At 38.9% G+C, this 14,232-nt stretch overlaps 1 protein-coding gene across 4 annotated transcripts in view; it reads left to right on the top strand.

Moving 5' to 3' along the window:
* AMBRA1 (autophagy and beclin 1 regulator 1) overlaps positions 1–14,232 on the top strand; it is a 171,065-nt gene that overhangs the window by 119,311 nt on the left and 37,522 nt on the right. For all 4 annotated transcript variants that reach the window (XM_032414020.1, XM_032414022.1, XM_032414021.1 and 1 more), the window contains one exon: positions 10,911–11,021. In XM_032414020.1, the coding sequence (XP_032269911.1) occupies positions 10,911–11,021 (111 nt within the window). The remainder of the gene's footprint in view (positions 1–10,910; positions 11,022–14,232) is intronic.

The raw sequence follows: 14,232 nt of genomic DNA, 5'->3' as shown, positions 1-14,232 counted from the left end.
CTGTTTCTCCCTCTGCCTCTCCCTCTGCTGGTTCCCTCTCTCTCTCTCTCCCCCTTCCTCCCTCCCTCTCGCAAATAAATAAAATCTTTAATAAAAAAAAAAAACACGTACTTTTTCCTTCCACAGGAAATAGTTCTGTTTCCCTCAGTTTTATGATTGCTAGGTTCCATGCAGTGTGTTTTCTATAAATAAAAACGATTATACAATGGAACATTCTTTGGCCATAAAAAAGGATGAAGTACTGATACATGCTACAACATGGATGAACTTTGTAAACATGGTGCTAAATGAAAGAAGCCAGATACAGTCACCTGTCGTATGTTTCTATTTAAGTGACATGTCCAGGGAAGGCAAAACTATAGAGACAGAAAATAGATTAGTGGTTGCCTTGGGCTAGGAGGGAAAGAGTGGGCCACAGTGGAGGGGAGTGACTGCTAATAGGTAAGGTATGGGGGCAGGAGGAGGATGAAAATGTCCTGAAATCAAATAGTAGTGATAGTCATTGTAAAAAATTGGTTTTGATAATGGTTGCACATTGGTGTGAATATACTAAAACCCCTTGCATTGTATACTTTAAGTAGGTAAATTGTACAGTATGTGGATTACGTCTCATAAAGTTTTAATTTTTAAACAAACTATATATAGTTTGGTCATTTTCTTCAGTGTCAAAACTGTAAATGGGAATAAGAGACTTCTACCCTTGGAGGAAGTCTTGTTATCTGCCACCAGGGCCTCTTTCCAGGTCCCCAGGGTATAGAATAATTGACTGTGGTCTCAGATGAGATTTTTTTAAATGGTGATAAGGTGACAAAGTGAGTATGACAAAGTGCTTAGTTATATTTCCTTCTTAAAGCAGATTTAAAGACTGCATTTGAATGAAGCTTTCTGGAAACAAGAATAAGTGTTCTTCGTAGGATGCCATTCAGTATATACTTAGGAAGAATGCTTTTTATGTCCAAATAATCCCATGTTGTATTGCTCTAAGAAAAATTACTTTTCATAGACAGAAACCAGTTTATTAATTTACAAAGAGCTTAGACAGTCTGCAAGAAAAAACTTAACCAAACATAAAAATGCGTGGAAGATGTAGGTAGGCACAGTACACACTAAAAAAATACAGTGAGCCAGTAAACGAAAGATACTCACCAGTACTTGAAATTATTAAAGATATGCAAAGGGATCCCAGAAATGGGATGCCATATTTTGCTTCCCAAATTGACCAAAGTTTATATTGAGTAGTATTTTTTAATAAAAGCCTTATTGAGAGGGATACCTGGGTGGCTCATTTGGTTAGGCGTCTGCCTTCTGGCTCGGTCATGATCCCGGGGTCCTGGGATTGAGCCCCACATCCGGCTCCTTGCTCAGTGGGAAGTCTGCTTTTTCCTCTGTCTGCCACACTCTCTCTCTCTGACAAATAAAAAATAAAAAATAAAATCTTTTAAAAAAAAAAAGCCTTGTTGAGATATAACTCACATACCATATTGTTCACCTATTTAAAGTTCAGTGGTTTTTAATATATTCACAGAGTTCTGCAACCATTGCCACTATCTGTTGATTTCCGAACATTTTTATCACATTCCCATACCCATTAGCAGTCACTTCTCCCTTCCCCCTTCCCTTCCCCTGCCTCCTCCAGCCCTAGGCAACCGCTAATCTACTCTTTGTCTTTATAGCTTTGCCTATTCTAGACATTTCATGTAAGTGGAATCATACAATATGTGGTCTTTTGTGACTGGCTTTCTAAAAAGAATTTTGAAGAGTTGATAATTTTTGTGCGGTTGGACCTGCCCTGGAGTTTCTGGTCTCCGTTCTATTGACCAATTAGCAAGCTGGTTCTTGACTTCATATCACAGCTAAGCAGGAGGATAGTAATTGTGTTTCCAGGCTGATGAGTCTTTGGCCCCCAGCCCCATTCTTATTCTATCTTCCCAGTAGCAGCACATTCAGAGATGGCCATTTTGAATGAGGCAGCCTCAAATCGAACAATTTTATAGGACTGAAACATAATTTAATAGTTTCCTTCTTTGTAACTTGCCCTTTTTTACCCTCCCAAATTAGCTTCTCTGATACATTTGCTAATGATTCCCATTGTTCCGTATTTTCACTGTACTGTTGAATCATACTCTTCACTTTCCTGCTCTCTCTTGGAGAGAGGCTAAAAGCTGTTTTTGAAAAAAGGTTTCTAATTCTCCTTTCCAAGCAACAGAACAGAGGAGTCAGAGAAGCAGAAGCAGAGGCAGAGAGAGGCATGCAGGCTATCAGGTTTGGTAGAGCTCACCTACCACGTGACTGTCATGATTATTAAGATTTTATCCCTAGACACATTCCCGAGGCTTCCAGCCGACAAGTTGAAGACCTGACTGAGAGAATGAGACTTGGCAGCTTGGTTTTGCTGTTGTTCTCTGGTGGTTGGCCAGGATCGCTGGATTTAAGTTTATTTTTCCCCTTGTTTTGTCTCTTGTTAGAATCATCCTTATTTACTCTTTTGCTCTGAGGCTCCAGGGGAAGACTCTGGTCATATGATAGAGAGTGAACTGCTGTGACTTATAGACAACTGCTCTTTCCACTGTCTCCTATAACATGAGTGAGAGTCTGGGGCTCTTTATGTCTTTCTCTCTGTTTTTATTTCTTAATTAATAGCCTTCTTTTTTTTTTTTTTTTTTTTAAGAGCAGTCTTAGGTGTACAAAAAATTGAGCAGAAAGTATAGAGTTCCCATATACCTCCTCCCACACACATACCCATAGGCCACCCCCACCATCATCATCCTTCTCCAAAATGGTACATTTGTTATATATAATCCACAAACCAACACTGACACACTGTTATCACCCAAAGTCCATAGTTAACATTAAGTGTGAAACTTATGGGTTTTGGCAAATGTATGATGACATATATCCACCATCATAGTATCCTACAAAATAGTTTCACTGCCCCCAAACATCTCTTTTGATGCTACAACTATACCTCCCTCTCTCCCTGGCAAACTGCTGGCAACCACTGATCTTTTTACTTTGTCCATAGTTTTTGGCTTTTCCAGAATGACATAGTTAGAATCATACCATATATAGCTTTTTGCTTCTTTTACTTAAATTTCCTCCATGTCTTTTCATGGCTTGATAGCTTGTTTCTTTTTAGAGCTGAATAATATTCCACTGTATGGTTGTACCACAGTTTATTTATCTATTCTTCTATTAAAGGACATCTCGGTTGCTTTCAAGTTTTGGCAGTTATGAATAAAGCTGCTATAAACATCTGCGTGTAGGTTTTTGTGTGACATATGCTTTCAACTGATTTGAGTAAATACCAAGGAACATGATTGCTGGATCATATGGTGAAGAGTATGTTTAGTTTGCAAAGAAACTGCCAAACTGTCTTCCAAAGTTGCTGTACCATTGCATTTCCACCAGCAAGGAATGAGAGTTCCTGTTGTTTTGTATCCTCTTCACCATTTGGTGTGATCATTGTTTTGTATTTTAGCCATTCTAATAAGTGTGTAGTAGTTTCTCATTGTTATTTTATTTTGCAGTTCCCTAATGAGAAATGATGTTGAGCATCTTTTCATATGCTTATTTACCATCTGTTTATCTTCTTTGGTGAGGTGTCTGTTCAGATTTTTTTGCCAGTTTTCAAATCAGGTTGTTATTGTTGAGTTTTAAGAGTTCTTTGTATATTTTAGATACCAGTCCTTTATTAGATAAATGTTTTGCAAAGATTTTTCTACTGGTCTGTGGCTCGGCTTTTCATTCTCCTTTTCATAGTGTCTTTTACCGAGCGGAAGCTTTTAATTTTAATGAAGTCAACTTTGTTGATTTTTTCTTTCATAGATTGTGCTTTTGGTAGAGAAGTCTTTGCCATACCCAAGGTCACCTAGATTTTCTCCTGTATTAGCTCCTAAGAATGTTACAGTTTTGTGTTTTACATCCAGGTCTGTGATGAGCCCATTTTTATGAGAAGTACAAGGTTTGTATTTAGATTCATATTTTTGCATGTGCACCATTTGTTGAAAAGACTGTCTTTCTCTATTGAATTGCTGTTGCGCCTTTGTCAAAGATCAGTTGACTTTTTTTGTTTGGGTTTATTTCTGGGCTTTTTGTTCTGCTCCATTGATCTATTTGTCTGTTCTTTTGCCAGTGCCACACCATCTTCATCACTGTAGCTTCATAGTAAGTCTTGAAGTCAGGTAGTGTCAGTCCTCCAACTTTGTTCTTTCCTTGCATACTGTGTTGGCTGTTCTGGATCTTTTGCCTTTCTAGATAAATTTTAGAATTTGTCAGTATTCATAAAGTAATGTTCTGGAATTTTGATTGGGATTGCATTGAATCTATAGATGCAGTTGGGAAGAATTGACCTCTTAACAGTATTGAGTCTTCCTATCCATGAACATGGAATATCTCTCCAGTAAATATTGGAGATCTTTTGTGATTGCTTTCATTGGAGTTTTGTAGTTTTCATCATATAGCTCTTATACATATTTTGTTAGATTTATACCTAAATATTTCTCTCTCTCTCTCTCTTTTTTTTTTGGTCTAATGTAAATGGCATTGTATTTTTAACTTCTAATTCCTATTCCAGTTATTCATTTGTCATTGCTGGTATATAGGAAAGCTATTAACTTTTTGTATCCTACAATCTTGATATAATTGCTTAATAGTTCCAGGAGTTACTTTTATTATTCTATGGGATTTTCCACATAGACAAACATGTCATCTGCGAACAAAGACAGTTTTATTTCTTCCTCTCTAATGTTTTCTTTCTCTCCAAGTTTTGTTTCTTCTTATTTACTTTTCTTACTGCATTAGGTAGGACTTATAGTAAATGATGAAGAGGAGTAGTGAGAGGAAACATCCTTGCTTGTTCTAGTCTTAAGGGAAAATCATATAGTTTCTGATGATTAAGTATGATGTTAGCTGTAGCGTTTTTGTAGACATTTTCTATCCAGTTGAGATAGTTCTCCTCTCTTCCTAGTTTCCTGACAGTTTTTATCGTGAGTAGGTATTGGACTTTGTCACATGCTTTTTCTGCATCTATTGGTATGATTATATGATTTTTCTTCTTTATCCCACTGATGTACGGGATTATATTTATTGATCTTCAAATGTTGAACCAGCCCTGAATACCTGGGATAAATCCCACTTGGTCATAGCATATAATTTTTAAAATACATTACTGGATTTGACTTGCTAATATTTTGGTGAGGATTTTTGCTTCTGAGAGATTAGTCTATAGTTTTCCTTTCTTCAGTGTCTTGGTCTGGTCTTGGTGTTGGGGCAATACTGGCCTTATAAAATAAGTTAGGAAGTAGTCCCACTTGTGTTTTCTGTAAGAAATTGTAGAGATTTCATGTAATTTCTTCCTTAGATGTTTGATAGAATTTACCAGTGAACCCACTTGGGCCTCGTGCTTTCTGTTTGGGGAGGTTTTGGGTTTTTTTGTTTTTTTTTTTTTTTTTTAAGTATTCATTTATTTATTTTTAGAGGGGGGCAGAGGAGGCAGAGGGAGAGGAAGAGAGAGAATCTCAAGCAGACTCCCTGCTAAGCACAGAGCCCGTTGCAGGGCTCCATCTCATGACCCTGAGATCATGACATGGGCCGAAATGAAGAGTCAGATGCTTAACCAACTGAGCCACCTAGGCACCCTCTGTTTGGGGAGGTTATTAATGATTAATTCAACTTAATAGATATAGGCCTACTCAGGTTATCTATTTCTTCTTGTGTAAATTTGGGAGACTGTGTCTTTCAAGGAATTGGTCCATTTCTTCTAGATTATCAGATTGTTCATAGTAGTCTTTTATTATTCTTCTAGTGTCCACACATCAGTGGTGATGGCCCCTCTTTTATTTCTTATATTGATAATTTGTGTCTTCTTTTTTCTTCAGTTAGCTTGGCTAGAGGTTTATCCATTATATTGATCCTTCTAAAGAACTGGCTTTTGGTTTTATTAATTTTTTTCTGTTGATTTCCTGTTTTCGGTTTCATTGATTTCTTCTCTAATTTTTTTTTTCTTACGTTGAATTTAATTTGCTCTTTTTTTTTAAGATTTTATTTATTTGCGAGAGAGAGAATGAGAGACAGAGAGCATGAGAGGGAGGAGGGTCAGAGGGAGAAGCAGACTCCCTGCAGAGCAGGGAGCCTGATGTGGGACTCGATCCTGGGACTCCAGGATCATGACCTGAGCCGAAGGCAGTCGCTTAACCAACTGAGCCACCCAGGCGCCCCTTAATTTGCTCTTCTTTTTCTTATTTCCTAAGGTGGAAGCTTAAATTATTGATTTTAGATCTTCTTTTCTAATAGATACATTCAGTGCAGTACATTTCCTTCTAAGCACTGTTTTTGTTGCATCCAACAAATTTTAATAAGTTGTATTTTCATCTTCATTTAGTTCAAAATATTTTAAATTTTTTTCTTGAGATGTCTTCTTTGAGCCATGTGTTATTTAAAGTGTGTTGCTTAATCTCCAAGTATTTGGGGATTTTCCAGTTATTTTTTTGCTACTAATTTCTAGTTTAATTCCCTGTCATCTGGCAGCATACTTTGTATGATTTCTATTCTTTTAAATGTGTTATAGTGGGTTTTGTGGCCCAGAATGTGATGTGTCTTGGCCTAGGCTGTTTTTCAAGGAGAAAGTTACTCAAGAGTCTAGGGCCTTGACATTTGACCTTAATTCTAAAACTAAATGCGTCTGAGGGGCGCCTGGGTGGCTCAGTTGGTTAAAACTAAATGCGTCTGTCTCTTGGCCGTGACACATAATTTGCATCTGTCTCTTGGCTGTGGCACATAATTTGCACCAGTCTCTATAAAAGGACCTTTATCTATGACTTGTTGATTATACAGAGCTGTACCCATAGAGGAAAAGCATACAGAGATTGGAATAAATGATTAAAATAATTTTAATAGTAGTCATTTTTTAGACACCTATTATTTGCTGTCACTTTACTGTATCACTATACCCTATGTGACCCAATGACCCTATAAATTGTAGGTATTATTATTTTTAAAGGTTTTATTTATTTGAGGGACGCCTGGGTGGCTCAGTCAGTTAAGCGTCTGCCTTTGGCTCGGGTCATGATCCCAGGGTCCTGGGATGGAGTCCCACATCGGGCTCCTTGCTCAGCAGGAAGCCTGCTTCTCCCTCTGCCTGCCGCTCCCCCTGCTTGTGCTCTCTCTCTCTCTGACAAATAAATAAAATCTAAAAAAAAGAACAGGACATTCCATTAAAAAAGGTTTTATTTATTTGAGAGAGAGAGAGTAAGCGGGGGTGGGGGGCAGAGGGAGAGAATCTCCAGCAGACTCCATGCTGAGTGCAGAGCCCAAAGCAGGGCTCAATCTCACAACCCTGAGATCATTGACTTGATCCGAAATCAAGAGTTGGACGCTCAACCGTCTGAGCCACCCAGATGCTCCTGTAGTTATTATTATACCCTTCTTACAGATCAGAAAACTGAGGTTCAGAGAGATTAATTAACACAGTCACACTACAGTAGATACTAGGAGGAAGTGTCAAAATCAAGTACGTCTGATTCTGAAGCCTGTATTCTCAAACACCATACAAAAAACAAACTACAAGCCATAATATCCCAGTTCAAGCTAGCCTCTAATCCATGACAGAAATGAGAAACTAAGTTTGCTAAGGGAATATTTGTATAATGCTATACCTTTGATTAGTTTCTTTCCAAAATCAGTATCACTAAGAGTTTGCATGCTGTTAGCAGTGGGAATTCTAGTAATGATACTTCCTAAGAGCACCTATCTTGGAGTTAAAATGTAGGCTATATTTATTTAGCTTGGAGTTTTCTAACCAGGGATGATTTTGGTCCCCAGGGACCATTTGGCAAATGTTTGGAAACAATTTTGGTTGTCATAACTGGGTGAGGGGGTAGTGTGCCACTGGCATCTAGTGGGCAGAGGCCAGGGATTTTGCTAAACATCCTCCAAAAGCCCAAGACCAGCCCACGCCCTAAACAAAGAATTTTCTGGCCCCAAATATCAGTAGTGGAGGTTGAAAAACCCTGAGTCTAGCTTGTTCCATCCGATCATTACTGAGAAAACCTTGAGGCCTCAGAAATCTCTCAGCAGTCTCTCAGGATTTGGCTTCTGAGGCTAAGTGCCTCCTATGTAAATACCTTGTAGCTTAGTCCATTAATTCATTCTGGCACATTTCCTATACCTTCAGCTTAGTGGCCAGAGGCCTACTAAATGGTTGGGGCTTTTTAATAGGGTGATACTTTTTCTTCCTGATGTTTCCGAGAGACAGGCTCAGCTGGCTTGCAGCTCTTGCAGAAGAGAACCTGGTGACAATACGCTAATCTGTTGCTGGCATCTTTTGCTTCCTAATCTATGTTTACACGGCACTGAAAATCGACTCCCTGGTGCCAGGCTCCATTTCTCCTCAGCGCTCTGGCACTGTTGGCAGAGAACACCTCCCCAATCCCTTCCACACAGTGCTACCCATCCGTGTTTATTACATTGCACAGCTGTTCTCCAGAAAACATTTCTGGAGGCATTCTGGAGCTTCTGGAGCTGGGGGTTTGGAGTCTTAATCGTTGTGTTCCCAGTTGCAGATCCACAGCACTCTTAAAGCATCTGGTATTTTCCTTAACTGTTTTCCTGATTGTAGCTCCCATCCTCTCCCCCAGATTTTAAGCTCCTAAAGTACGGGGTTTGTTTCTTCAGTTTATTTCCTACTCTTTTTTAGCAGCTAGCATTTCCTTCATCAACTGAGAAATCAACTTACCTTCTATTATTTTGTGTTTTATGCTTTTCTGTTAAAAGTTAGAGGACATGATAAGGAACTACAATGGTGTGAGAAAGACTGGTGGTCAGAGGGAGATGTCAACTATCTAGATAAACAAGCCAGGGGAACACTTCATAAGCTCAGTGATGTTGAGCCTGGATCAGAGTGAAACTGAGTAATTCTTTCCAGCAATGTGGTAGACCTTAGAACTAAAAAATGATTTTCATTATCAAAGGGGCCTAAAAAAATAAAATGTTCCTATTAAGAAAGTCCTGTATGTAGCTTACCCTCCTCATGACCCAGGAATTGCTCAGCAAAAGTTCCCAAGTCAGGTGTAATTATTATAGAATATTCTATAAAGGTTAAAATTATTAAGAACATATATTTATTTACCTCATTGAGTGATATGCCACAGGACCCTCAGTAGGAGTTTGAGGTCAGTGGGCTCGTTGACAGCACCCCCAAATGCTATAATTCTCAGGCCTTCAGGGAGATCATGACCATTTGGGTCTATGTCTTTGAATCTGTAAGATTTTAAAGAATAAATTGTGGTGGGGGTATTGGTTTATCTAGAACCATATTCCTCAACCTTTATGTAATTATTACCCTCCTAAGGAGATTTCGTAGACATTTTTTCCCTAATCATCCCCCCTCCCATGAAATTTTAATATCATAAATAGGCTGTGTATCTGTCATATACTACAATGTATTAGAGGCGAGCTAGTGATTGCACTAAGATTTCCCCATGAACCAGTTTTCACCCCCATGGGGGCAATATTACCCATATTGAGAATATATAATCTTAGCAGTATTATCATCTTGGAAATGAACTGTTTCACCTTTCTTTACAAATTGAAACTGGGACAAGGACACCATCAATAAACTAATGTTGAAGAGAGTCTTCTCATGTAATAGCTGGCTGCAACTGGAGAAGAGTACTTTTCTGGCTTGTATGGAGGACATTTTCTCTCTGAACAACCTCTCTTGACCATTTGAGGAAAGAATAGGGAAAGACCAGGAATGGCAGAGCAATAAATGGCAGCTCACCAAAAGGGGGTGGGGGGTGGGTGGGAAACAGATGACAGGACCCTTTTGTAATGATATGCAGAGGAGGAAGATTGTGATACTGAAGATTCTAGGTATAAAATTGTCCATTGTTCCAAGGCTAGTAAGTTCTAACAAGTTCAGTTTCTTGAAGTAGGTGATTTGCAGCGGAGAATACCATTTAGGTTGTCTAGCATACAACAGTGTTCTATTCTCCCAAGAGGGTTTGGCTCTGTCTGATCAAAAGGGTGGTTGTGTATGAAATGCACCTCGGAAGGAGGAGGAGGAAATGACATGTTCATGTAAATGAAATACAACTGCAAATTAAAGTGTCACCCTGTTAAAAAAAAATCCATTTTTTATTTAATTGGTTACCAAGGAAAAAAATGTCATGCAGAAGTGTATATCTCAGGGAAAGTTAAACCGTGAGATGTTTCAAGTGAATCCAGATTCAAGGAAGTTCTCATGGGGCGGGAAGGGGAGGGGTTTGTAAAATATTGCCTTAATAAAAATATTCTGATACTGAAAAGCCAGACTCATAAATTTCTGCTGTGTTACATGCCAGGGGTCCAGAAGAAATTAACAAACATGACTTCATTTGTTCTTTACTGTCTCTATCTATCCAGTCAGCTATATACTGGCTGCCTCTTCCCTGGAGGAAACCTCCTTTTGAGATGTTTTATTTGGAAGAAGGTTGTGTACAAAGGAGGAGATGCTTTCTCCCAAAGAGTGTTGCTTACTACAAAGACATCCAGGAATGAAATGCTTTTCTGTGTGGCTTTTCTGTGTTAATGTTGTCCTCCCATTTTTCACTCCCCCCCGCCCCACACGCATTTTTATGAAAACTCATCTGTCTCTTTAGACTGAGAGTCTACCAGACAGGACATATACGGTACCTGCCACATTGTTGGCGCTAAGGAAATGTTAAATAATCGTGGGAGGGGCCGGTGAATGGGATTATGTTTCTGGTAGAATTGTTCTTGAGATATGTTTGGTTTCTCTTTGAGATGGGGACTTGGCAGATGGTTCTTCCTCTTCCCTCTCTCCTGCTAATCCTAGTACATGTTGTTTTATGTTTGCAGAGGAAACGTGGATAAAGACTATACTGTGCTCTCTTTGTCTTCTCCCCCACCAGGGGCAGTGATTGGTGATGGACAGTCTGCTGTGGCCAGTAACATTGCCAATACTACCTACCGGCTCCAGTGGTGGGACTTCACTAAGTTTGACCTCCCTGAAATCAGTAATGGTAAGCCAAAGTGGAGCTGGTACTGGTGGAAGGGGTATTTCTTACTGGTGAGCCTGAACTCAGAAACCCATGGAGCATTGGAGTTTTCATCATCTTGTTGAGCAGCTGATTTCCCGGTACCGTTTCTGCAGCTCACCATCAGTAATTCAGCAGACATGTTTTAAGCACCCACCCTGAGCAGCGACCCATGGTAACTGCGGTGCTAGGAGCGATGCCAAGATGGACACAGAGATGAAGGTGTCTCTTCTGGGGGGTTCACCAGCTAGTAGCTAATTGTCCTAAGCCTCAGTGTTTAAGTGGAACTGAGAAGCAGGGAAAGAGAAGGGAGTATAGGAACTGAGAGCTAGCCCTTGTGCCCCTTGAGGAAAGACTGTGGTGATGTTAAACTCATTTATTAATCCAGAGCTGGATGGAACAAAGTGAATGACATGGTCAGTATTTAATTTACAAACATATGTCTGAAGTCTGCAATCCCATATCCCAGTTGTTCATCACAGCATTTTATTTTATTTTATTTTTCAGATATTTTGTTTATTTAAGAGAGAGAGAGACAGCATGAGCGAGAGGGGCAGAGGGAGAGGGAGAGAGAGAGAATCTCAGATAGACTCCACGCTCAGTGTGGAGACCAGTGCGGGGCTCAATGCCAGGACCCTGAGATCATGACCTGAGCCAAAACTAAGATCTGGATGCTTAACCAACTGCACCACCCAGGTGTCTCCCATCACAGCATTTTAGACAACTTATTTCAATTTCTATCTAATGAAGGACTTGCACATTCCTAGAAGTGGCAGTTCAGCCTCTGCTTGAATACTTAAAGTGATAGGTCACACTATCTGGTGAGATGGCCTGATCTTTCACTGATAAGCTTCTGTTATTGTTCCCTTGCTGTTATTTCCTCCCGTTGGTCCTGGTTCTACCTCTGAATCTCCATAGAATATGTCTAATGATACCTCTTCTGATGGTCCTCAGCTGTTTGAAGATAAATTGTCATTTCCCTTTGAATCTTTCTTCTCAGGCCAGACTTCCTTCCTGAGATTCCTTTTACTGATCTGGTTTCCAAATCCTTGACAGTTCTGTTCACCTTCCCGTTTGACTTTGGGGAACCAGAACAGAATAGAAAACTCCAGATGGGAGCTGTCCAGTACATAGCGCAATGGTGGTTTGGACAGTGTTAATTCAGCCTGAGATTTCAGCAGCTTTTCTTGAAGCCACTATTCAGTTTCAGTCACTTCAAATTCCTAGATAATTATTAAGAAATCGAGGCTCTACCATTCTGTTTATTTGTGCAGTTTGAATCTTTTAAAAACCAAAACAGGTTTGGATTTGCTTCTGTTAAATTTTATCTTAATAGTATCAGTTGCACTTCCTAGCTCCTCCCTCTCAATGTCTTTTTGAACTTTGGATTCAGTCCTTTTCTCTCAGTCTTACATCACCTACTAATTTGATAAATACACTTTCTCTCTCTTCCTTTGGTTTACTAGGAGAAATGGTCAATCAGTCAGGATATTGTCCTGGGCCTTGTGTGATGTTGCTGTGGACTTCCTCTTGTGTCAGCTTTGGTTCCTGAATTAGCACCCTGGCCTGGTGTTCACAACTGAAGCCCACATTTTTTTTTTTTCCTTTTAATCTTGTCTGCAAGGTATTGTAAGAATTTGTCAGATGCCTTAAAATAATCAAGATATTCTCTGTCTGTGGCGTTTCCCGATATGCCAGTCTTGGTATCCTTATCAGACCATGAAAATGAGGTTAATTTTTCATGTCCTGATCTTAGTGAAACCACAGTAGCAATCATTTCTTTCTTTCTAAGTGCTTATAAGCCACATGTTCAATAATCTTTTCTTTAACTCTTCTGGGAATCAACTGCAATCTACTTTTTCCTTTATTGAATACCAGGTTTGCTTGCTCATCTCCAGATTTCTGGCCCAGATCTTCTTTGCCACAATTTATTTCCAGTTATTTTGTTTATATTGTTTACTTTGTTTTTTTTTTTAATTATAATCTGAAATACATTCACCATTCAAAAAATTTTGGACTATAAAATAATAGACAGTAAAAAGTTGCCCAACTCTGCTCTCAGCTGTAGGCCACTCCTCCCCAGAGGCAACCACAATTAGCAGTTTCTTGTGTATCCTTTCAAGGATATTGTATGTGTGTGTATATATATATAGGCAATGCAAATGTATGTTTTTCCATCTTCTGTGTAACCCAGATGGTAACATGTTATACTCTCTTCTTTCTACACTTTGCTTTCTGTACTTCACCGTATATCTTGGTGATCTTTACATACCCGTATATAGTTTACTCTTTCTTTTTTAATGACTGCCTAGTTTTCCATTGTCCAAGTGGAATCTCTGGGTTCCATCTTTTAATCAGTCATTTTTCAACTAGTCTTCTCTGAGGAACTTTTAAATTGTTTTCGGTCTTTCCTATACAAAACATGTTGCAGTTTGTCATTTTGCACCCGTGCAAGATTATCTATAGGATAAATCCCTGTAGGATAAATCTCTAGAAATGGAAGTGTAGTTAGGAAGAGTACGTACATCTGTGATGTGGGTAAATGCTGCTAAGTCACCCTCTGTAGGGGTTATGCCAACTTATACTCTTATCTGCAGTTTATGAGAATGCCTGTTCCCCCTAAACTCTTGCTTGTAGACTGTGTTACCATATTTTTGGATATTTGCAAATCTGATAGGTAAAAAATAGTATGCAGGTATTTTAAATTTGTATTTATCATATTACAAACCAGGTTGTGTGCCTCTTTACACACTTAGCTCGTGTATATTGCCTTTTCTTGACTGGTCCCTGTGCTTTACCTATTTTTTATTGTGTTGCTGATCTTTTCCTTACCAGTTCTACAGGAGCTCTTTCTAAATCAGAAAATTAACGTACAAAAGGAGTTTCCTAGTTGTCATTTTTCTTTTGACTTTGCTGAAGGTTATTTTTGTCATAGAACTTATTTTAAGTAGTCAAAATTATCCAACTTTCCATTTATGGTTCCCAGGTTTTGTGTCATCATTAGGAGATCAGTTAGTACTTTTATATTTTAGTTTTTTTTACCTTTAAGTCTTTGATTCATAGAAGTTTAACCTAGTCCCAAATAAGCAGAATATGAACCAACTTTTACCCCATATGGCTACTCATTTGTCCCAACCAGTTTATAGACTAATTCATTTGTCTCCATTGATTTGGGATGTCACTTTGATCCTATTTT

The sequence above is a fragment of the Phoca vitulina genome, unplaced genomic scaffold (genome assembly GCF_004348235.1).
Source record: "Phoca vitulina isolate PV1807 unplaced genomic scaffold, GSC_HSeal_1.0 scaffold16, whole genome shotgun sequence".
Lineage (NCBI taxonomy): Eukaryota > Metazoa > Chordata > Mammalia > Carnivora > Phocidae > Phoca > Phoca vitulina.
This window is presented reverse-complemented; position numbering and strand designations above follow the sequence as displayed.